The 25,487-nt window shown below is 48.8% G+C and overlaps 1 protein-coding gene across 1 annotated transcript in view; it reads right to left on the reverse strand.

Moving 5' to 3' along the window:
- LOC135824637 (protein slit-like) overlaps positions 1-25,487 on the reverse strand; it is a 244,559-nt gene that overhangs the window by 102,773 nt on the left and 116,299 nt on the right. The window contains exon 4 of the mRNA XM_065337361.1: positions 8,172-8,243. Within this exon, the coding sequence (XP_065193433.1) occupies positions 8,172-8,243 (72 nt within the window). The remainder of the gene's footprint in view (positions 1-8,171; positions 8,244-25,487) is intronic.

Raw genomic sequence — 25,487 nt, forward strand, 5'->3', positions numbered from 1 at the left:
GCCGTTCGACCGACGCTGCTCTGCGTCGAATATGGCCGCCATTTCCAGAGCCCTTTGCACAGCTTGTGCCAAATTATTCGGACTAGCACTTCGAACATGAAGACGAAGCTCTGGAGAAGGGAGGCCATCTATAAACTGATTTACCAGTAAACGTTGGAAGAGGTCCGTGTTTTCCTGGCCTGGGTAGGCCCTTGACGCTAATTTCTGCAACGCAGACGCAAACTCCACCGGACTCTCAATTGTTTTCATTGTTCTTGCCCGAAACTCGGCCTCGAACGACGGGCGATGCTGCGGAGGGTTGAAATATGCAGTGAGACGATCGCACAGCTCATCGTACGCATCATTCGGGTGCTGGGCCCGGAATGTCTGGTAGACATGAAACGCCCCCTCGCGGAGACGACAGGGCAGGAAATCCAGGCGTTGCTCATCCGCATATCCGTTTGCCTGACAGGCGACGTTAAATTGGCCCATAAATGTCAGCCAGTCTTCGCTGCTTGTTCCGGTAAATTCAGGTGGTAAGATGACTGGGCGTCCTAAAGCTGCCGGGCGGGCCGGAGCTGCTGCTGCTGCTGCTGCTTGAGGCTGCGCCATCTGAACAGGTAAATGCACGGGTTGAACTGAACACTACGAATATACACACTATTATAGTTTACCGCTGCCACCAATGTAGTAGCTGGCCCTCGGAGACAATTTCACACACTCAAACAAAGCACTCACTTTGTGGTTTCACGAATACTCGTTAGGACAGAATTATTAGTTACACAAGCGGCAAGTAAAGACAAGAAGTGAAAAGAGCACAAGAAAAGAACAATGCAAGAAGACAAAACACGCGGCGAACGGCAGCCATGTTTTTAGGTCATCAACCAATCAGTAATTTATATAAACCGGTTGCCGACGAAAAAAGAACAATGCAAGAAGACAAAACACGCGGCGAACGGCAGCCATGTTTTTAGGTCATCAACCAATCAGTAATTTATATAAACCGGTTGCCGACGAAATTCTAGAATATTCCAGAGCTGTGAACTGTGATTGGTTAATTATGCCAATGTTCTAGAACAATAACACTAGCAGCAGTCATACGGGTAAATACGGGTTTAGCCATACACGACTCATACATTACTCACGAGCGACTCACGGAAAGGGTAATAACATGCAGATACAAAATACGCAAGGAGAGAAAAATGTAACTAACTGCCCATCTTGGGGTTTGAACCTAGGAATCTGTATCAACACAAGCTCTACAAATAAATACTCTTTTACTGCGAAAAATATACTTTCTATTAAAATGCAACTCCTACAGTACGATCTACGATCTACGTTCTGCTACGTGTGTCGTTCTACGTGTGTTCTACATGTGTCGTTCTACGCTCCTTTGATGCATGCATGACGAAGAGTGACAATGTCTTACCTCATTATGAATCAGTCTTCTTCTGCATTACGTCTGCATGGCTGACGTGTGTCTTACTTTGGTACGAGCTGACGAGGCCTATACTGTCGTGTCATAGCGTCATTAGTGCCAAGACAGCACTGACGTGTCTCTGCTGCTTATCTCTCCATGATTGCCATTTTACATGTTCACTTCTAAATTATCCTAGAACAAACCAGGTGGTGTTTCCTGCTGTGGTATACGCGAGTTGCATGGAATGAATCTTGCGTGCGTACGTTATAACAATTGGCGACGAAGATGAGCGTTTGTAGTAACCTGAGCACAGCCCACAAGCTTCCAGTTTTCGAATACCGGGGCACGCCAGCAGAAGTGTCCTCTCGCTGGAAGAAATGGCTACGAAGCTTTACGTACATGGCTGAAGGCCAAGGGATTACGGATCACAAACGGCTGAAAAATGTATTGCTGCATACTGCCGGAACACAGGTTCAGGACTTATTCGAAGACCTCGAAGATCCACAGGCGTCTGCTCTGCCTGCAGATGCCAACGAGTACAAGGTTACGTTACGGAAACTGAACGAACATTTCAAGGCCGCGCCACATCCTGTATACGAGCGTCACGTGCTGCGCCAGATGACCTTTGCTAAGAATGAGTCGGTGAGTCAGTTTGTTGTAAGATTACGCGTCCAGGCCCGCTTGTGTAATTTTGGTTCCGCTTGTGACGACATGATTCGAGACCATGTGGTGTCATGCATTGTGAATGTCGAGTTGAAAAAGAAGTTGTTATCAGATCCAAAACTAACTTTGGGTACGTGTCTCGAAATTGCAGCTTTGTTTGAGGCCCCAGCAACAAGCTTCGTCTATGGGTTCCGCTGCTGCTATGAGTACGCCATCAGAAGTCGACGGTAAGCACTCTGTGTCGCAGAAACAGCAGAAACAACATTTCAAGTCCTCAGGTAAAACGGATGATGTAGTCTGTCCTATGGAAGTCGACACTGGTGCTGAAGTTTCAGTATTCCCTAGTTCTGTTTGGAAGGAGCAGTTTCCCAATGTTTGTCTGCATAAGTCTCGTGCATCTCTGCATTCTTATGGTGGTAGTTCCCTATCTGTATTGGGTGAATGCATTGTCGATGTACGTGACGAGTCTCACCAGTTTCGAGACACCATCGCTGTTGTAGAGGGTAGTGGTCAGCCCCTGTTTGGTCGAAACTGGATGTCCCACGTCATTATAGACTGGTCAAATTTTCGTAATGCACAAGTCAATGCATTGTCGCTAGATAGTCTATTGCGTCAGTTCCCTACCGTATTTCAAGAGGGTTTGGGTACTATTAAGGGTCAGTCTGCCAAGATCCAGCTTCAAGGGTCACCCACCCCCAAGAGTTGCCGTTCCCGTCCTGTCCCGTACGCCGTCCGCACTAAGGTTGAAGCTGAGTTGTTGCGTCTAGAGGGGGAGGGGATCATCAAGCCGGTCTCTAACGCTGATTGGGCATCCCCCGTGGTGGTTGTAAAAAAGAAAAACAACACCATCCGCTTATGTGCAGATTTTAAAGTGTCTATCAACAAGCACATTGAAGCTAACCAGCATCCTATTCCCAACCCGAGTGATTTGTTATCGCAATTATCTGGTGGATCTGTATTTTCCAAATTAGATGCTTATGCTCAGCTACCGCTCGACGACGACAGTAGGCGCTATTGTGTCATCGCTTCGCACAAGGGTTTGTACGAATTCACGAGACTACCCTTCGGCGTCAGCTCAGCTCCGTCAATCTGGCAGAAGGCCATCGAGCAGGTTCTACAAGGTCTAGAAGGTGTCGTTGTCTATTTCGACGATATTCTCATTTGTGGTAACACCCAGCAACAACACGACGAGCGTCTACAAGCAGTCCTCCGTCGTTTAGCTGAGACAGGGCTGTGATTGCGTCGTGAGAAATATGAGATTGGTAAGCCACAAGTTAGTTACCTTGGGTTTACATTGTCGAAGGCTGGTCTACAGCCCAGTCGGGATAAGGTTTTGAGTATTCAGAATGCCCCGAGGCCCCATGATGTATCTACCTTGCGTTCGTTTCTGGGGCTCGTGAATTTCTTTGGGCGGTTTATCCCCAATTGCTCCTCGCTGTTACAACCCTGAACGAGTTGTTAAAGAAGGATGTAGTCTTTAATTGGACGGATGCATGTCAGTCGGCGTTTGCGAAAGTTAAAGAGTTTCTCATCGCCGATCCTGTTATGGCCCATTATGATGTTACCTTACCACTGATCTTAGAGTGTGATGCATCCCCTGCTGGTATTGGTGATTCTACATGTCATGCCGGACCAGTCTGTTCCGCCAGTTGTATTATGTGTCACGTGCTTAGTCCAAAGCAGAGAGTCATTACAGCCAGATTGAGCGAGAGGCGTTAGCTATCGTGTTTGCTGTTCGTCGTTTACACCAGTACATCTACGGTCGTAAGTTCATTCTGCGCACCGACCATAAGCCTCTAATCAAGATCTTCGGCGAGCACGAGTCGTTAAGCAAGACGTCGGCATCCCGTCTACAGCGCTGGGCCGTGATTCTCGCTGAGTACGACTACATCATTGAGCATATTCCAGGTAAAGAAAATGTGCTAGCAGATTGTCTGTCTCGTCTGCCTTTACCATTGTCTGCTGCTGAAATGTCTGCAATTGTTAGTGCAGTCAGCATCCATGCATTTGACCCCTGCGAGTTGATGCCTCTACAGAGTTCGGATGTTGCCAAGGCTAGCAAATACGATTCTGACATTTCGTTAGTAATGTCCTACACGCTGCATGGTTGGCCTGCTACAGTTCCCGACAGGTTAGTGCCGTATAGCCGCATCCGGAATGACCTAAGTATTGAGCATGGTTGTTTGCTGTGGAGTTCCCGCGTTATTATTCCAGTTCAGTTTAGACGCCACTTATTAGAGGAACTGCATTCTTCACATGCCGGTGTGTCTCGAATGAAGAGTGTGGCACGAAGCATTTTCTGGTGGCCAGGCTTAGATGCCGATATCGAACGATTAGCCGCCGATTGCAGTCTTTGTCAGGAAACCTCTAATCTGACCCGCAAGGACTCTGTCCACCATTGGGCATACCCCAATGCTGCTTTTGAGCGTGTGCATCTTGATTTTTCTGAGTTCGAGTCGCAACAGTTTCTGGTCATAGTTGATGCATTCTCTAAGTGGATTGATGTATACGAGCTTGGTTCCTCCGCTACGACTACTAAAACAGTGAACTGTTTGCTACGGTTCATCAGTACATTTGGTATTCCTAGAGTGCTAGTATCTGATAACGGCCCACAATTTGCCTCTGGCGAGTTTGCTGCTTTCTGTGCCCAGAATGGTATTAAGCATCATCGTACACCGCCCTATCATCCCGCCAGCAACGGACAGTGTGAGCGGATGGTGCAAGAGCTGAAGAAGGCTTTGCGAGCAAGACCTCACCATGTGTCTGTATGTGTGCAAGTGTCTCGCTTTCTTTTCGATTACAGAAACACGCCGCACAGCGCTACTAAGCAGAGTCCCGCGAGTATTCTATTGAAGAAAGCCCCGACCACGCGTTTGGCGCTGCTGCAACCAAGTTTCGCCACGGCTTTGCAGCAGGCCCATGAACTCGACAGTACTGCGTCTCGTGAGTTCACAGTGAATGCTCCAGTGTGGGTGTACAATGCTCGTCCTGGCTTTAAGCCGAAATGGCTAGAAGGTTTAATATGCAAACGACTCAGTACGATGACCTTTTCTGTGATGGTAGGAGGAGTCGTCCGAAAAGTGCACATTGATCATTTGAAGTCCAGAACAGCTGAGTCTGCTAGTTTATCGGCCGAGTCCGACGCCATTCCGACAGTGTCTACGCCGAGTGTTACTCCGACAGTCGCTAAAGCAACGCCGACTCCTGGGTTACCAGCTTCACCGCCGGCTCAGTCGTCTCCTGTCATTGATACAGCAGCTACTACTATGCCTAGTACGCCTACTACTGCTACGTCTAGTACGCCTACTACTGCTACGCCTAGTATGTCTACTACTGCTGCTACTCCTGTTAGTATGCCTGATACAGTTCAAGTCGCTACTCCTGTTAGTATGCCTGATGTGTCAGTGCCTGTTTCGTCAACTCCAGTGTCACCGCGCTATCCATCAAGAATGCGCCGTGCCCCTGATCGCTTAAATTTGTGAGTATTGAGTGACTATCTTAGCATTAGTCATGAGTGACTCGCCTAGCAATTCTGACATTGCCTTAGAGTGTCCAATTCCGCTATTTGTCTGTAATAGCATAGTGTTGTATCATAGTTAGTCGGATATAAGGATTTGCTCTTGTATATAGTTGTTTGGATGCATTTTGAGTATATATGCATTATTGCTAGTCCCACTTCACTACTTCTTTAAGGAAGGAGGATTGTTATAGATTGATCTATTATTTATATTAGTCGTACGATCTACGATCTACGTTCTGCTACGTGTGTCGTTCTACGTGTGTTCTACGTGTGTCGTTCTACGCTCCTTTGATGTATGCATGACGAAGAGTGACAATGTCTTACCTCATTATGAATCAGTCTTCTTCTGCATTACGTCTGCATGGCTGACTTGTGTCTTACTTTGGTACGAGCTGACGAGGCCTATACTGTCGTGTCATAGCGCCATTAGTGCCACGACAGCACTGGCGTGTCTCTGCTGCTTATCTCTCCATGATTGCCATTTTACATGTTCACTTCTAAATTATCCTAGAACAAACCAGATGGTGTTTCCTGCTGTGGTATTCGCGAGTTGCATGGAGTACGTTATAACAGTCCCAGTGCGCCCTGTGTGCCTAGCGCTGGCCGTTGGATAGCACGGCACCCCAGCGAAGCGAAATAGATGGGATGCGGAGGAGGAGGCGGCTGTCCCCCTATCAGAGCCTCGTCGCACACGGGCTTAGCCTCATAATGCTTCTGCTTTAATATATCCATTACTGGAACACCGTCAATTTTATCACTGATGCTGTGCACTCCACCACCACGATCAGCACCAAGGCAGCGCAGAGCAGCCGATAGCCTCCCAGATGCGACACAAACCGCAAACTCTCATGCAAGATCATCAGGACGACCTCGACCCCTTGTACTGGACTTCTCTCGGAGATTGTGGATAGTCTCTGTTTCCAACAATAATGCATTAATCTGACCATGAAACCACTGGTCCAAACGCCTGTCCAGGAGCTTGGCATGAGCAGGAGGATCACTGCGCCGACCCTGCAGCATCAGCATCTGAAATACTGCTGCCACAATCAACGTATGATCCTGCATCACCAAAACAGTTGAAAAAAGTAGATAGAGTTGTTATAAATCTCCGGCCAACATTTCCGCAAGGCACTTGAAATGCATTCGGAGCAAGATGCACACACTTGTCATATGCTGTGGAAAGAGCCGTCATAGTCTCAGATGCCGTCAAATTCCCCAGACAAAATGTTTCACGAGGGGCTGTCACATGGCCGCAGTCATCCACACCAGGTACTACTGTGGTCGACAAGGGTCGATCCTGAACATGTTTCTCTGGAGAAGATTCCGCCAATGGCTGAGCACAATGAACCTCACCACCATCATGCGCAATTGATGCACATGACGAAGCAGCACAAACGCCATGGACAGCATCAAGGTCGTTACTCTCAGGAACCAATGCGACAGGGACGCTTGCACGCAAAGGTCCAGCCACGAAACTGCAACGAGAAACAACAGCCACTGGCACTGTTGAAAGGTCATCACCCACATGTGCACTCTCATCAGCAGCCGCCATCCGAAAAACAGCATTATGGGTATGGTTCGACTTACCACCACCGCCGGCATTGGACAATACCACGTGGTTCACTGGAAACAGAGGACCCACATCGCCGTCCGGCAAGATTAACGAGATGTTGTGAGGATTCCGACATTTCTCACTCACGCCAGGTTTGCAATCCAAACAAGCCCGACCATCACGTTTACATTTGCATTGCCGGCACTGATCAAATCCATTCGGTTCCTGATGCCTCGTCGCGTCTCTGGTGGTAACAGTTTGGCATGGAAGTTTAACCTCATAGTGCATTGGCGCATGGGCCTCCGTGCTCCCCTCCTGTAATGCGCTAGAATTTACACCATAATTATTTGGCATGTACCCTCACTTCGTAGAGCACAACGGCGCGCTCTTCTCCTCAGTGATGTGCACAGTTGCACCTTCTGTCCTCCCTCTGTATAGAGGTGACATAACTCGCATCATTATTTTATTTTTTTGCCGCTACACTCTGTGTAACGCCGTTCACAGAGCACAATGCGCGCTGCCTTCTCCTCTGTGATGTGCTAGTTGCGCCTTTTCTCTCTCTCTCTCTCTGCCCCCCCCCGTTTCTGCATACTAGGTGACATAATTCGCATTTTTTTGGCGCTACACTCTGCCTATATATATACTGCTCTTGTGTGGCTTCCACGGTATTCATTGTTATTACCTGACGATGGCCAAGTGCCGACACGTTGTAAAAATAACGGAACAGGTTCGGATGTGATGTGCAGCGGTATGGGAATGGGTGTGTCCACCTGAATTCTTTTCCAACATATACAGTTAAGAAAAAGTAGTTGTCCTCGTGACGTGTGGTCACTCGTTCCTGACACTTACGAGAATCAGAGGCTTCATAACAAAGCATTTTACACACAGCGTCTACAACTGTTTCCTTCAATCAGTGCAGCAGATAATAATACTCACAGATATTAGAGGGTTGTTCATCACGTTTCCAGCAGTACTCTATATACACACAGGTATAATTACTATTCCCTGCGTTAAATGGTGCAGTTGATAATACTTACAGTGTTTGGAGGTTTGTTAGACCAGAGAACACACCGTCACTTAAAGTCTGGATCTGATTACCATCCAAATATCTGCAAACGACAAAGCACAAAGACAATGTTGTTCTTGCTTAGTTCCGGGTAGTGCACAAAACACCGAGTCTACGGTATAGTGGTTCTAATCTAAAAGTCCGAATCATGACGCTGTTTTCAGGAGACTTCTAACCACAACGTGATTCATATGCAACTTGGTAAGGTTGCACAGTTCACATATACCACTGTAACATACAGTTTCCGTCATTTTTCTTTCCATTGTCAAGCATGAGGTTTGAGGTTTGTTGCAAAGCTAAGAAAACGCAATTTCTGAAGTTACTTTATTTGACACTGCAGAAAATACCTAACCACCCAAGCATGAAAATATATACTGGCTTGAATTGTTACAAATTGCGTGAGAACTGAATATGACGTTAAAAAGTATACCTAAACGGGGACTTCCCCAGGGACTCATAGACTCATAGTCTTTGGTGGATAATGGCGGGAGAAAAGGTACAAAAACCCGTTTTTTATGGTTCGTGTAGTTAATAGTTTGTTATGTTGGCAACCGCCATTTTTGTTACGTACATGAAGAAATGGAGCAGAAATAATGGAAGTGCGTGCTATAAGGTTGAAGGTTCTGGAAATTGCAATGCTTTTCAAGTAGAATCTGTCATTGTTTTAGAGAATTATCCACAAAGGGCGAATGACTCATGGATTCAATAATATTATTAGTACAGTCAGACCTCGCTTATCCGGTCCTCGTTAATCCGGATCCCTCGCCATCCGGAAGAAAATCGCTGGTTACCGATGTGCAGCATATGTTATGCATACAACATAACCGGACCTCGCGATCCGCATACCGGTGCATGATTTTGTGTACAAACTGGTTAAAATGTGCACAAAAAGCTTCGTCGTATCCGGTTGCATGTGGCTTGCAGAAGCTATACAGTATACTATAATCAGGGAGTTGTACAGGCAAATGAGGTCCTTGACCTGCTGGGTGCATGTGGACCAGGTGGACAGCGCTCAGTTGCATGCACTTGTCATTTTTCTCGTTTGTTTTACATACTGTGCACGCTAGTTGTACTGCATAGGACCCGTCTACATGTACAGGTATCATGTATGTATGTACGGTGCCACTGCTTTTGACATGCCACATGCAAATACAGTATGTGTGTTCAGTTGTCCGGTTCCCTCGCCTATCCGGATATTTTTGTGGAAAACAGATATGTGCGGTTAAGCGAGGTCTGACTGTAATCTAAAGGCCATAATTAAAATCTTCGTTCCGCGTTTCCTAAAACTATAGAACATTTGTAAGTTATACAGGGATACATGATTTTCCTTTAGACAGGGTGGGGCAGCTCTGAAAACGTAGGACAATTTGCTGCTCCATTTACTGTGCGTGGCTGTCAAGGGATCTAATGCGTGTAACCCTTTACATCCAACTATTAGGGCTTCACTTCTTGACGGTACCCAGTTACTGCTCTGGACATCTGGACACCGTCTTCCATTCACTCGATGGGCTCTGACTTTCTTTCAAAGTCTTGCTCGTTACAATCAGGTAAACGCAACCTCTCTGTGTAGGATCTGATTGCGCTCGTCCTTAATGCCATTTCCTCTTTGCGTATCAACTGTGATTGTCGGCTGTAGCAGGATATCCCTTTGCTATTTGGATGGGGACTTAGTGAAATGGAAATAGCGTTGTTGGCCCCGTGGCCCCCGCCACACAACGCGAACTCTTGATTGTGTCTCCATTCCTATTAGTATAACAACAAATGACGAGGGCGCAGGAGAAGAATGGAAAACAGAGGTCAAACGAAAAGGCAGTGCAGATCTTGCAGGCTAGGCTGGTCAGGTCTTGAAAGTGCAGTGCATAGTCGGAAGTGCAAGTGCGCAGCGTAATGTTTTGAAGAAATAAAGGGACATTCGAGGGTAATGCATGGAGTTTTCAGGAACATTCTGTATCAAACAAAAACACGTCACTCTACCGGGAGTTCTTATTTGAAATCCCCGAGATCCCGAGAGTAGTGTATGAAGCCTCTTTTACCGTCGAAAGAAACACAATGGAGGAAAATGCAATACAAATTTAATGTGTCGCATCCCTGGCTCTCAGTGATCAGACCCAAGAATCACTACGAGCGGCGACTGAATAGACGTGTGGCCTCACGACAAGCCCAGCACATCCCAGGGGCCAACCAATATAGCTGGCTTGGTCCAAGTTCATCCCCACACGATCAACCGACAAAGACTGTTAGTTTTACGTTGTGAGTAGTCATTCAAATCCGAGCTCAAAGTAAACCAAGACAGAGAGCTGAGACCGAGTCTCGACTGCAGTAGGAGAGAGAGCGAGAGCTTCTTTTACATGTTGGGTTAGCTTTTGGGCTAACCCTAGTTAGCGATAAGACCGATGCGCTGCTCTCTATCTCATGCTAGCTGCGGCTGAGCTGGCTTGACACGTGCACTCAACTGCTGCGCATGCGCGCCCAAATCGCCTTGGGTAGCTCTTGCTGCGCTGACACGGGAACCTCGATCTCCGTCGGCCACGCCATCCTTGCTGCAGGAGCACGAGCAGGAGCAAGAGCAGGATCTGGAGAGTGATGCAGCAGCTTCTCCGACTGCCTAGATCCCAGACCGGAGCAGGAATGACGATTTGCGCCAGTTTGTGCGGCAGGAAGTACATTCCGCCGTCACCGTTGCCTTGTCGTAGGCGATCGCTCCAATGCTGGCCACCATCACTGCCCCTGCATCTGCTGGAATTCAACCTTCGGCGGAGTCTTCCAACGCTGGTAATCTCTCCGTTCCCCAGACTATACGAGAGAAAATGTTGAAGGGTGACTTTGTAGATTTCACCCAGCTGCTGCCCGATACTATCGCCACCTCGATTCTGCCCCACGCCAGCTTCAGCTGCAGTTCAGCAGTGGCAGCCAGTCTCTGGAGGTGGTGGAAGGTGGAGTGGCGCAGCCCGTTTGTCGACGCGTCCACGACTTGCCGACATGGCTGGAGGCATGGACTCTCTTCATGAACGTCGTGTGTTCTGCCAACCCGTCCCGCCTGCAGAAGATGCTCTCCTACCAAGCCACCATAGTTGCAGCCAACAGGCAATACTATCCGGAGGCTTGGCTGTCGTACGACACCCAGTTTCGCCCTGCCATTTCTGCTCAGCCAGGCAAGCGCTTTGACGTCATCGACATAAATCTGTGGCAAATGTCCGTGACTAGCCGATCAAGGCCCACATGTGAGTCCTGCCGCCTCGTCCATCCCGGAGGCGGCCAGTGTCCCTTTCGTCCGCAACGTAACAACCAGCAAGCCTTCAATGCAGTCCGTACGGTGTCTAATGGCCAACCGATCTGCCGGAACTTCAACGCTGGGCGTTGCAGTCTCAGCACGTGCAAGTACGCCCATGTCTGCAACCGCTGCGGGTCCAAGGACCACAACGGATCTAAGTGCGGTAGGCGCCAGTAACTCTGCTGCTTTGGCTGCAGCTCCCGCGATTGTACATATTTCTCCCTGCACTTCACGTTCTACTGATTTCACAAGCGCATGTCCTGCTGTCCACACGCCCCTCTCTGTTTCTCGCTTCGAATCACTGCTCCGTAACCACCCTGACAGTTCATTGCCTTCGTATGTTATTAACGGCCTCCGCTGCGGCTTTCACATTGGCTTTACCGTCAACCGCATAACTAACCAGCACTCGTCCAACCTCTCATCAGCATTACAGCACTCTGCATTTTTGTCTGCACAGCTCACCGCTTCCTGCAACGCCGGCCACATGCCTGGCCCATTTGACTCGCCCCCATTCCCATTTATGTACTGCTCTGGCATTGGCGCTGTTCCGAAAAAGAATGGCAAGCTACTCTTTATACACCACCTGTCCAGCACTGCCGGCTCCAGCGTTAACGACGGGATCCCTGCCGAGCCTTTCTCTTTGCAGTACATCAGCATTGATGAAGCCATTAACATCATTATGTCCTCCCCGTCTCCTGTTTATCTCTCTAAACTCGATGTGAAGAGTGCTTTTCGTCAAATACCTGTCCGCCCACAGGATTGGCATCTCCTCGGCATCCTGTGGCAGGGGAAGTACTACTACGACCGTGTCTTGCCATTTGGGCTCCGCTCTAGCCCGGCGGTATTTGATGCAGTGGCAGCCACCATTGAATGGATAATAATAATAATAATAATAATAATAATGACAGTTCGCATTTCACTCATTGCATGAGGTCAACGCATCTGTTAACAATTTCGAGCCAAGCAGCTCTATCAGAAGCAGATTGCACAGCATCCAGAAGCGACAGATTAATGCATTGTAAGTCTTTCTTGACAACGTCGATCCATCTCAGACGTGGCCGTCCTCGGGGTCGTCGTATGTCTGTTGTGTTGATCGACATTAGGAGGGCTTGGAAAGAGGACGATTCTTCGCCTTCCCTCACTACATGGCCGAACCACAGCAGTCTCCGTTGCCTGCAGACTTGGGATAGTGGGGTCTGCTCGGTTCTGGCATACAGCGCTGTGTTCGAGATTCGTTGTGGGTACGTGATACCAATGATGGTACGTAGAATGGATAATGCACCACGAATTCTCAATCCCTAATTTGCTGCATTTCCTGGACGACTAATTGTGCGTGAGCGTGGGCCAGGCAGTGGCGAATCGGCAGCTGGCCATTCTTCTCCGTGCATTCTCATACCTCGGAGTCCCGCTCGCGCCTGCCAAGGTGGAAGGCCCGTCATGTACCCTGACATTCCTGGGCATTATCCTGGATTGTGGGAAGATGGAAGCCCGGCTCCCTGATGACAAATTGGCTGACATCAAGCGCCTGTTGACTGCAGCGAGCATCAACCCCACCATGTCTCAGCGCGAACTCGAATCTCTTCTGGGGAAACTCTTCTTCGCTGCAAGAGTCATCGTACCCGGCCGGACATTTATGCGGCGCCTGTGGTCTATTTGCAGTCGCTACCAGCAGCCTCACTACCGCATCAGTCTGACTACCGAGTGCCAGGAAGATATCCAATGGTGGCTACGGCTCCTGGAACAATGGAACGGAAAATCATTCTTCCTGTTCCCAGATTGGACACCATCTCCAGACTTGGAGCTGTTCACTGATGCCAGTGGCACCCTGGGCTGGGGCGCATTCAACAGCGGCCGCTGGCTTCAAGGGACCTGGTCGCCTGAGCAACTCACTCACAGCATTGAGTGGAAGGAGCTCTACGCGTTGGTCACAGCGTGCACGTGGGCCAAGGAATGGTGCCAGCTTCGTATCACAATGCACTGTGACAACAAGGCTGTGGTAGATTGCATCCGCTCCGTCACATCCAAGTCACCGCCAGTGATGACCCTGATCAGGGAGCTGTTCTTTGTGTGCGCCCGCTTCAATTTCACCGTCACTGCTGCTCACATTGCTGGCCAGTCTAACTGTATTGCCGATTCGCTGTCTCGTTTCCGCATGGAGGAATTCCGACGTCTCGCCCCAGCTGCTCAAGCACAACCAGACCGAGCAGTGCTGCCATTCCAGTCGATGTAATAATTATAGCCTTGACATACAGGTACCGATTGTCATTGCTAATTTGCCGTATTGAGAACCTGCTTTGGATTTCATCCCATCTGCATGCCTACATTTATCCATCTCGTGCCTTAATCACATGTTCTTAGCTCTCGTGCATTGGTGGTGAACGCTTGCTGGGGTACCGTGTGCTGGTTTTCTGGGAACAGCTTCCTTCAACTGGTTGCTTTGCTGCTACTATCTCTGCTTAAAATTGCATACTATTGGTCGGCTGTTTGCGACGCCAATCAGTAGTCATTGCACCCGGTCGCGGGTACTATTGCCGCTCAAGCATGAGCGATTGCTTTGGCCGTTTGCAACGCCAGCTGCTTCACCCTGGTTGGCTGTTTGCAAAGTCGATCAGGGAAATTTGCACCCGGTCGCGGGTGCTGCTGCACCTCAGTCGTGAGCGATCACTTTGGCTGTTTGCAACGCCAATCGCTCCACCAATTGATCGAAACCAGCACACTGGTGCACCCCAATCATCCTTGTGCGGTGTTGTGAGAATACGTGGGTATGCATGCAGCTTTGCTCTGTGACTTTCCATTGGATGTAGTCACTTGGCTCTCCCATTTCCTATACATGGCCCTGATGCATTCGGGTGCAAGCGCTAAAGCGCAATTTAGAGATATGGCGTGATCATTGCCTAGAAAGATACGAGGTATCATTCGAGAAGAAAGAGAAAGAAAGACATGGAAAAGAAAGACCAAATTGGGACGTGGGGAGCCCGCTCACCCACGCCAGTGTACAATGTGAGTACATGAGGGTCACGTTGGGGAGCCCGCTCACCCAACGTGCCATAGTTTAGTGGCTTCTTATGGTAAGTTCTGCTGCATTCTTGGTCCCTCTTGCATGATACTCTGACCTCTTGCGCGGTGACGGTTTTGATTTATGCACACGTATTCCTTCTTGCACTTAGCTATTGTTATACAATGTCATGTTATTCTTGCCTCCTTGCACGAAGCAAGGAGGCATCGTGAAACCCTGTAGAACGTCGTTGTGATGTGATTTTGCACAAAGCCTGGAGTCACATATCCAGGAAGTGAAGCACTTGCAGGAAACGTACAACGCGAGAACCTACCTGACCAGGTTCCGGCGTTGGGTCACATGATGTGCCATGCCAAGAAGGCATGTCACCTACGTGGGAAAGCGCGTGTCGCTCAACCTACATGCTAAGCACGTGGGACAAGACACTGGCCAAACCACATTCTATCAAAAAGGGCGTGACAGCTCAGCACAGAAATGCTCACTATGTAGATCCTGCTGTCGAATGACAGTGGGACGTGACAAATGCAAATCCCGAAAACCAGAAAAGGAAAAAATTCAAACCAAAAGAAAAAAAAGTGCGTGATTAACTTTATAGAGTAGTGCTTGATTTTCCGGGATTTTTCCGGGAAACCGGGAGTGTTCGCTTGTATAGAACTTGTGACGACAAATCAGGGACCAATACGTACAGCACACATGACCAATCACACACGACTCTCATTCCCAGACCAAACTAGCACTGCGCATGTTCAGCATTCACTTGACAGTCCCTCTCACAGAGACGGAAAAAGATTCTCACACTCTGACACGGCATACTCTTGAACACACCACATACTATAAATGTCACCCATCACAACATACTCGCACGTACACTTAAGACCATATTTTCCTGGTGTTGGGCTGACTGCTCAGCAAACTTTCTCCCACCCACTCTCTTGCTTTAAAGCGACGTTCAATTTTCGAGGAGAGTATTTTAACTCAAAACAGAGACAACTCGCTTGTGATTTGCAAACGTATCGCGTCGACTTCTGAGGATTTCAGGAGCTGAGTGAAAAGGACCCGTTTGACAGGAGTATCAGTAAAGCTCACAGTCTAATGAGGTTCAGCAAAACAGAGTGGGTTCACATCTCTGCCTCCACCTCTGAATGGCGAAGATCCAAGCAACTTGGCTCTCTCTTAGGGGAAGAGGAAGATTTGAGCCCACGAATGGACCAAGCATCAACATCGTATGGCCGCATGTATTCGCTCTGGATACGACGTCAACTTGTATCCGAGTAAACAAGGCTTTGTCTATGCAATGCCATCGTCCTACCAATGCTGTTCCACAACTGCGAAACCTGGAGACTGACGGAGGCTGCACTGGAGAAGCTGAACGTCTTCCATAGACGTCAACTACGGACCTTTTTCGGAATTAGGTATCCCGCCATCATCTCCAACAAAGAATATAGTTCCAGAGCACACACACAGCCACGCTCGCACATCATAGCTGTCCGCCGTTTCCAGATGCTAGGTCATGTTCTTAGGATGCCCTCAGACGCCCGCTACATCGGGCAATGGACAACTACTTCCGTCGAGATGTCACTGGTGTGCGTGTACGCCTGAAATCGAACCTGGCCACGGCAATCCTGGCAAGCGCTGCTGCCAGAGACATGCCCCTGAAGATTGATCAACAAGAGCCCCCGTCACGCTGGCGTTTTCAGAGCTAGCTTATGCTGTTTAGTATTTCTTTTTAGGGCTCTGTTATTTGTATGTATTTGTGCAGGCGTTGTGGCAGGATTCCTCACTGTAATTAACACAAAACTGAAAAGAATGAAAAGAATAAAGAAATGAAGACCATGACCGATCTCAGTGAGTTCAGAACACGCGCTTTGGAAAAGCAATCATTGAGGGGACTCTCAGCCTGAGGTGGTTTTACTCACGGCTGCAAAGCACGGAGTAGTGAACCCAGGACAGAAGCAGACCAGGCATCATGACTTTGCACATCTATCGTTAGGCTGCTTCATTACGCGATCTGTTTTTTTATTCATCAGCACTCAGCCGAAGCGCCGGTGATTGGCACCCACCGGACAAGCATCCAGCAACCAAAGGTGGGGCCATGCATCATAATTGTGGATATTAAATACGATGGTATATAAAAAACAGAGAGAAACACACAACACTTTCATATGGATCATAGGAAACAAGAGAGGGTTTGGAGGAAAATGGGACCGCAAGACCTCCACCACCCACAACAGAGCATTACAAATCAAGGACCTTACACAGGATAGATACCGAGCCATAGAGAGCATTCTTCTGCACTTCAGACACAGAGCAGTAGCTGGTGATACCGATGGTTTCAAGGTATCCTGGCAACTGTTTGAAAACAGTGCCCAAACTACCACAAGAACAAACTGATTATTCTTTTTCTCACTGAGACTTGGTTTTATTCTGTCCCTCCCGGACCACAGTGTAAATATCCGTAACTATGTAGTATTCAGACGTGACCGACAGACAGCCATACTAGGCAGCACAGAAGGAGTTATAGCAGTGTATGTCAAATCCAGTCTTTCCCATAGGATTACTAGGCTGCCACAAATGGAGGACCCCGGACATAGAACATCTCTGTCTTCAAGTAGGCGTCACTCAACAGCTTCCAATGGCATTCCATGTCTTCTACTGCCCGCCACATCGTACCGTATACGAACGCGACCAATTGTTCACTTCCTTCAGGAGTACCTTTGCTTTCAGGAACGCTGTATTTTGTTCTCCCATCCTTTCTGGACATTTGCCTCCAGAAACGCTTTATCTGTAATCGTCAGAGAAATCTCGCATAACAACTAAACTATCGTAATCCGACATCATCATTATTCATTTTTCTCATAGCTTTCTCATACATAATAGTCCGGGGGCCAAAGTAGGAAAAAGTCACGTCTAATAGATTTCGTTCCGAGTAAGGGGGCATCAAGTTTTTTCAGGCGCGTACATAGGTGTGCAGTGATAGGAAGGCAGAAGAAGGTGTAACGGTTACACCATCCCCCTCCTCTCGGTTGTGCAAAACAAAATAGAATGAAATATTTTTAAAGAACACAAGTGGAGCAATGTTTCTTCAGGACTCGTCCTTGAGAAAATTTTCTGGCTCCCAGGTTGTCTCGTCATAACCCTTTCACTTAACCAAAACTCAGGTGTGCCTTTGCATACTCGGTGATCCAAGATATCCTCCACAATGTACCCTGTGTTTCCGTCCAAATCAGTTGTAGGCGGCCGAGGCAGCTGGCGGCGCCCAGGAATTGCTTTCACTTCGTATGGTTTCAGCGCGGTCACATTGAACACAGGGTGGCAGTGTAAGGTTGTCGGCAGGTAGGCTATATGCATTGTCATTACCTGGCTGGGTGAGATGAGACCCATTAGCTGACGGAGTGACTCCGTGACTGGGTAGCTGGGTAACTGGGTGACTGGGTAACTGGGTAACTGGGCAACTGGGCGACTGGACGACTCTGGGTGACTCGGTGACTCGGTGACTCTGGGTGACTGGGTGACTCTGGGTAACTGGGTAACTGGGTGACTGGGCAACTGGGCAACTGGGTAACTGGGTGACTGGGCAACTGGGTTACTGGGTAACTGGTGGGCTCTGGGTGACTCTGGGTAACTGCGTGACTCTGGGTAACTGGGTGACTTTGGGTAACTGGGTGACTCTGTACAACTGGGTGACTCTGGGTAACTGGATGACTCTCGGTAACTGGGTGACTCTGGGTAACTGGGTGACTCCGGGTAACTGGGTGACTCTGTGTAACAGTTTTCCCCTGTTCTCTATAACTTTACACTCCCTCGCACCTCATGCGTCTTACGCCTGTCTATTAGCACCTTCATTGGCGCCATTGCCACATGTATACTATCACATTTTGCATATAACTGGTCGAGGCACGCTCAACCAGGCCTCTTACTTTTCAAGTTTGATTAAACCTGTTACACTGGTAGCAGAGGATGGTTACTACTCTGCTTTTGGCAGGTGTTCTGGTCGCTCTGCTTACGCTCCTCGTACTCGTCGTTCGGCTGATAAACGATATCAAGACCGCTCAGCGCGTTAGCCAAGGAAACCGAACGATACATCCGAACTCGGAACCGTGGGAGCCAACATCCCGCCTTACGAAAGAGCCGCCTGTGTTTGGAGGAGATTCCGCTACATTCAAAGAATGGACGTTTGCAATGGACATGGCCCTACGGTCGTTGGCACTCCCAAATGCGGCACAGAGGGTCGACTACGCGGCAGGATTTTTGACTGGAAACGCTCGTCTTTGGTTGATAGCGGCATTGGAAGCTAACCAAGTGTTTTCCGACTGGCCTGCTCTGAAAGCGGCACTTGGCGATGTTTACGGACCACGGCACAACGAGGAAACATCGCGTATGGGACTAATTTCCGCAGCGCAGCGCGGGTCGCTGGACGCATACATTGCCGCTTTCACTCGCCTCAGCCTGCAAGTGCCGGAAATCGACCACCACACCAGAGCGCTGCTGTTCGTCAGGGGTCTAGTGCCGCACATCCAGCGACAGGTCATGCGTGAGCATCCACGTACCCTGGAGCAAGCTGTCATGGCAGCAAACACCGTGGAGCAGTCGTCAGGGCCACCGGCGTCGGGGCCACCAGCCAGTAGAGAGTCGCGTTCCGTGCCCAGCTTCCGTGGTCAGGGCCTCCGCAAGCTGACGGACCAAGAGCGTGTCCAACTGCGAGCAATGGGACACTGCAAGCAAAGCAACTCCAGGAATCAGAGCAACAAGACATCCAGAACCTGCTCAAGAGGTACCAGGATTTATTTCCAGACGAGCTGCCGAATGAGCTTCCACCGAAGAGACCAGTCGACCATGAAATCCAGATAGAAGATGGAGCCAGACCACCGTCTCGACCCGCCTACCGCCTGCCGAAACCAGAGATGGACGAGCTCCAGTCACAGCTGTCAGAATTACTTGAGAAGGGATTCATTGAGCCAAGTAAGTCGCCATACGGTGCACCTGTGTTTTTTGTGAAAAAGTCGGATGGTACTCTGAGAATGGTGTGCGATTGGCGAGAATTGAATAGAATTACGATCAAACACGAAGCTTGTCTTCCTAATATTGATGACTTATTCGACACGATCCAGGGCAGTGCATATTTCTCCAAGTTGGACTTGCGGTCGGGGTACAATCAAATCAGAATTCAAGACTCGGATGTTTCTAAGACGGCCATTAATACGCCGTTCGGCCACTTCCAATTTAGAGTCATGGGATTCGGGCTGACTAATGCCCCGGCCACCTTTCAGTCACTCATGAACTCTATTCTGCAACCGCATCTCCGAAAATTCGTTGTAGTATTCTTGGATGACATTCTAGTTTTCAGCAAGACCTGGGAAGATCATCAGCATCATCTTCAAACAGTTCTAGAAACACTTAGAAATAGTGAGCTGTATTGCAAACAGTCTAAATGCGAATTCGGCGTGAGAGAAGTTCTCTTCTTGGGGCATAAAATCAACGGCACATCAATCTCCCCTGATCCCAAGAAGATAAGTGCTGTGGAAACATGGCCAACTCCGTCGTCAGTAACTGATGTGAGGAAGTTTCTTGGCTTTGCAAACTATTTCCGAAGGTTCATAGATCGACACTCGACCATCTCTCGTCCATTAGAAGAAATCACCGGAAAAAATTCACGCTTTGAATGGAGCGCTGCTAGACAGAAGGAATTCGAGTCTCTAAAATCAGCATTACTCGAGGCGCCAGTGTTGCAACTGGCCGATGTTGAGAAAAGCTTCACGGTAGAAACTGACGCAAGTGACTTTGCCGTGGCGGGTGTGCTCCTGCAGCAGGGAGAAGATATGGATTTGCATCCCGTAGCCTATTGTAGTCGGAAACTGTCAGCTGCAGAACGCAACTATACTGCGGCCGAGAGGGAAACGTTGGCTGTGGTATTTGCATTAAAGTGCTGGAGAATCTATCTATTCCGCCACTTTGACCTGATGACTGATAATATGGGTGTTGTCTATTTACGAACCAAACCGACTCTCACCAAGCGTGAGGCAAGATGGGTAGAGTTTTTAGCTGACTATGACTTTACGGTCTTTCACAAACCAGGAAAGAAAAACATTGCCGACCCGCTTTCACGCCGTCCAGATCTGTTCAGTGATTCTGAAATAGGCGGGTCATCCTATCCTCCTAACATTCAGTTGAATGCCATAGAGCATACCCTAGAGATTAATCCAGACTTAGCGCAGTTAATTGTCAGCGGTTACAAGTGCGACAAGGATCTTGCTCCCATTATCAGGAGACTGAAAAATTCAAGCCATGACAATCTGCACGACCGTTACCTTCTAAATGAAACACCCGGTTATCTTTATCTCAGATCTTCACCACAGAACAGGTTATGCATTCCAAAGAGTAGCAAACTCCGACTCGCCCTGCTTCAAGAATACCATGACTGTGTGACTGCGGGGCATCCCGGTCGAGATCGCACCTATTTCAGACTCGCTAGATATTTCTATTGGCCCAGAATGGGACTGGATGTAAAGGCGTTTGTCAAGTCATGTGACGTCTGCCAACGAGTTAAAGGCGGCCAGCTAAAAACTGGTCTCTTGCAGAATTTACCAGTGCCCAGTCAGCCGTGGGCGGATATCTCGATGGATTTTATCATGGGTTTCCCTAGGACCGATACAGGTCATGATGCTATAATATAGCATATGTATTTGTAGACCGCTTGACAAAGTGTGTACATTTAGCACCTACTTCCTCTACTACTGACGCTAAAGGAAGTGCTGATCTGTATATTCAACATGTATTTCGACTTCATGGTTTGAGTTCTAGTATTGTATGTGATCGTGATCCAAGATTTACGGCAGCATTTTTTCAGGAATTGTTTGATCGCTTAGGAACGAAACTAGCATTTAGTACTGCCAATCACCCTCAGACAGATGGCCTAACTGAACGAGTAAACAGAATAGTAGAGGATGTGCTGAGGGCTTTTGTAAATCATAAACAAGATAACTGGGATATGCTCCTACCTCTCTGTGAGTTTTCTATCAACAGCGCTACTCAATCATCTACAGGAAACACACCGTTCTTCTTAAATTACGGTCTAAATCCCAGAGCGCCACCCGACTTCCTCAACCCTATTCAGGGAGGCAGAGATTCAGCTGATTGGTTGCAAGCAAGACAAGACGCGGTCAAGATCTCACAAGATGCGTTAGTGGCAGCGCAAGCTCGTCAGGCCTTCTATGCAGATCGGACAAGGGTCGAGGGAAAGCTGAAGGTGGGAGATTTGGTAATGGTCTACCGGGATTTCCTCCTGACTCCTGAAGCTCGGGACCGACCATCCCATAAATTACGCCCCAAGTGGTTTGGCCCCTTTCCTATAACCCATGTGGTCGGCCCGAATGCCTATAAGCTCAAGTTGCCTCATACCAGCCGCTGTCACCCGGTATTTAATGTGTCGGCACTCCGCGCCTACGAGAAGAACGCTATTCCTAATAGGAGACAGCCTACGCCTCCGCCTATCACGGACCTTGATGGTCATGCCCGCTATGTGGTGGAGAACATTCTCAGTCACCGCCGCCGGCAGAATCAGCTTCAGTACCTAGTCAAGTGGCAAGGCTACTCTGATGCCACTTGGGAACCTGAACATTATTTGTTGGATGAATCTGGTAATGACATTGTTCCACTTCAGAAGTACAAAACCTTGGCTTCTGCCCGCTGAGTTTTGCAGTTGAACTTCTAGTTTCACCTTACACATTTGTTGAGCTTATTACACTTTATTTGCATGGAGTTTCAGTCGTCTTATTGTGTTACTTCAGTGCGAAGCCTTTTTTCGTCTCGCACGTGTTTGCGCTTATTGTACTCTATTCCACTTGAGCATTTGGGTTATAAGCTCCTTCCTCTCCATAGGAGGGGGATGATGTAACAGTTTTCCCCTGTTCTCTATAACTTTACACTCCCTCGCACCTCATGCGTCTTACGCCTGTCTATTAGCACCTTCATTGGCGCCATTGCCACATGTATACTATCACATTTTGCATATAACTGGTCGAGGCACGCTCAACCAGGCCTCTTACTTTTCAAGTTTGATTAAACCTGTTACACTCTGGGTAACTGGGTGACTCTGAGTACTCTTGAACTGGGTGACTCTGGGTAATTATTTTTTAAACAATGCAACACAATTTTGTGGAAAGATCACAACAATAAGAGACAAGATCAAAAGGAAAGCTTTAAAATAATAATAATAAAACGTAGCCTGTAAAATGTAAAGATTCACTGAGTACAGTTTAATTCAATATCCACGTCCAGTATTCATATTAAAATAATTTGCTGCAATTTATAGATTCTCACATGCGAGCAACCTTGGCCTCGGCAACAACCAGCTCAGCAGACTCCGGATGCCGAAACGATCGCTCATGGAAAAGACCCCGTGAACCCTGCAAACACATGATGCATGATCGCAACAGGGCAAATGAGAGACGGCATCTGATGTAAGATATTACGTGGGAGTACTGCTCCTTCCTCCTTTCCGCTCTCAATAACGCGATTCGGCGATAGAGTGATGTCGCCGCTCTTCCCATGCCACCACTTGCCGACAGCACAACAGGCATGAACGTCGCATGCTCCACCTCTCTCACTCTCTCTTCATAGCATCGTCGCTTTTTCTTTTTCATGGCGCCGATAGACAGTGGTGTGTGGTGCAGATCGATTTGAGCGTGCATGAGGATTAAAAATCCGTATATCAAGTAAAGTACGCTCAAAACGTCAGCCCCATAAACCACTGACCACTACATCAAGCCGCGCATGCTCCTCCACAATAGCAGACCTGTATCTCATTCTCTCTTCAGTGAGTGGCTGCAGCAGTGGCTCGATGGAGATATTGTGACAGGTCTCTTGAAGGAGAGAGGCTGTCACATCCCGGATCTCATTATGGCGGATAATGGTAAAACCACCAAGGGGACATGACAAGGCATGGTCAATACCATTGTCCCGTCCACAAGAGCAATGAGTTGGTAACCTCGGCGGCATCCAACCATAACGGAGGCACAAGCCGTCCATGAACTCAGCTTTGCTCAGTGAAAAGCCATACTTTTTCAATGCCAACTCGAGGTGTCAGGTTCACGGGCGAGGACAATGGTGTGTCGCAAGGCGTCCGACGCATCATTGCTGATACGCTGTGCCGACTCCGCCTGGCTATGACGTACTTCCTTCTTCCTCTTCGCCTTCTCCCGCTGGATGCCAATCAAAGAATTCCCAATATCAGAAACACGATCCAAGATACGCCGGGAGAGAGATGCTGTGATGGCGACAGACGACTCATACTGGGACCACAAAGTCATCGGGCTGCCCAGGCCCAGGCCACCTAAACGCCAGGGCATTGTGAGCACTTCCCTCAACACTGTGCCAGGCGGTGGCCGACCCGTCATTGCTGGTATAAGCTTCGTGCTTATCACGTCCTCCAGTGGCTGGAACTGGGACGGAGAAATAGACTGAACGCGGCATAGGAAAGCCCAGCGACTTCTCAAGCCCGAGACATATGCATAATATGCTGCCTGGGCCTGCGAGCGAGCGAAATCAGCCAATCGAGTTAGCTCATCAGCCCACTCCTGGACCTTAGTCGATACAAAATTCTCCTTGAAGTCAGCTGAGCCGATGGCTGCCCCCAGGTACCGAGCTCCATTACACGTAATGACGACACTGGTGTCGCTGGACAGCTCAACTGCCTCACAATAGCAACGCTCCTTCACCACCAGAATCGATTTTGATGTATTTGGGAAATATCCATAAGCTGGGCCATCACTTGCCAAGATGTCCCACCAACAACGGAGCCTACGCAACACACTCGCCGCTGCGGAATCATCTGCAAACCAAGACTGGATAGTCCCGGCTTGTTCAACTTTGTGCACGAGAGGCATCATGCCAATGGCATACATGCACATTGCCAGAGGGTCTCCCTGGGTTGTTCCGTCCTCCTACAAGATGCAATCACTGTCGACATTTTTTTATAGGCATGCAGGCGTCCTGTAGGTGTAAATTAAAACAGTGGCCAGAGGCGGGCAAAGATGTTGAACATTCCGAAGGCAGACGCTGCGATTCAGGCGATTGAAAGCATTTCTCGCGTCTGCCATCAGAATTCCATCGGTCTCTTCTCGAGCAAACGCCTCCTGCATAGCATGTATGCCTGCCTCCACCTCGCAGTCCTGACCGGCGCACAGCTGGGAGCAGCCAACAACCTGCTGAACCGCAGGGCCCACAATGGACACAATTGCGTTCCCCACAATGCGACGGACAACCTCGCCGATGCCAATTGGCCTGACATCGGGCCAATTGTCCAAGGGCAGCAAGCGACATGCAGTGAACGCCATAAATGCACCAGCATCAATATGCTCAGTGGCCACTCTAATGGCACAAGAAACAAGCGCATCACACAACCCATCCGAAGCGTCCGTGAAACTGGAGCACATATGACGCCAGGCCTCAGCATCCACACCGCTGGGTCCCGCTGCGCCCTGCGTGCCTAGCGCTGCCCGTCGGATAGCACGGCGTACCAGCCAAGCAAAATAGATGAGATGCGGAGGAGGAGGCGGCTATCCCCCTATCAGAGCCTCGTCGCACACGGGCTTAGCCTCATAATGCTTCTGCTTCAATATATCGATTACTGGAACACCGTCAATTTCTTCACTGATGCTGTGCACTCCACCACCACGATCAGCACTAAGGCAGCGCAGAGCAGCCGATAGCCTCCCAGCTGCGACACAATCCGCAAACTCTCGTGCAAGATCATCAGGACAACCTCGACCCCTTGTAATGGACTTCTCTCGGAGATTGTGGATAGTCTCTGTTTCCAACAATAATGCATTAATCTGACCATGAAACCACTGGTCCAAATGCCTGTCCAGGAGCTTGGCATTAGCAGGAGGATCACTGCACGGACCCTGCAGCATCAGCATCTGAAATACTGCTGCCACCATCAACGCGCTGTCAGCGTATGATCCTGCATCACCAAAACAGTTGAAAATAGTAGATAGAGTTGT

Source organism: Sycon ciliatum, chromosome 9, assembly GCF_964019385.1.
Source record: "Sycon ciliatum chromosome 9, ocSycCili1.1, whole genome shotgun sequence".
Taxonomy (NCBI): domain Eukaryota; kingdom Metazoa; phylum Porifera; class Calcarea; order Leucosolenida; family Sycettidae; genus Sycon; species Sycon ciliatum.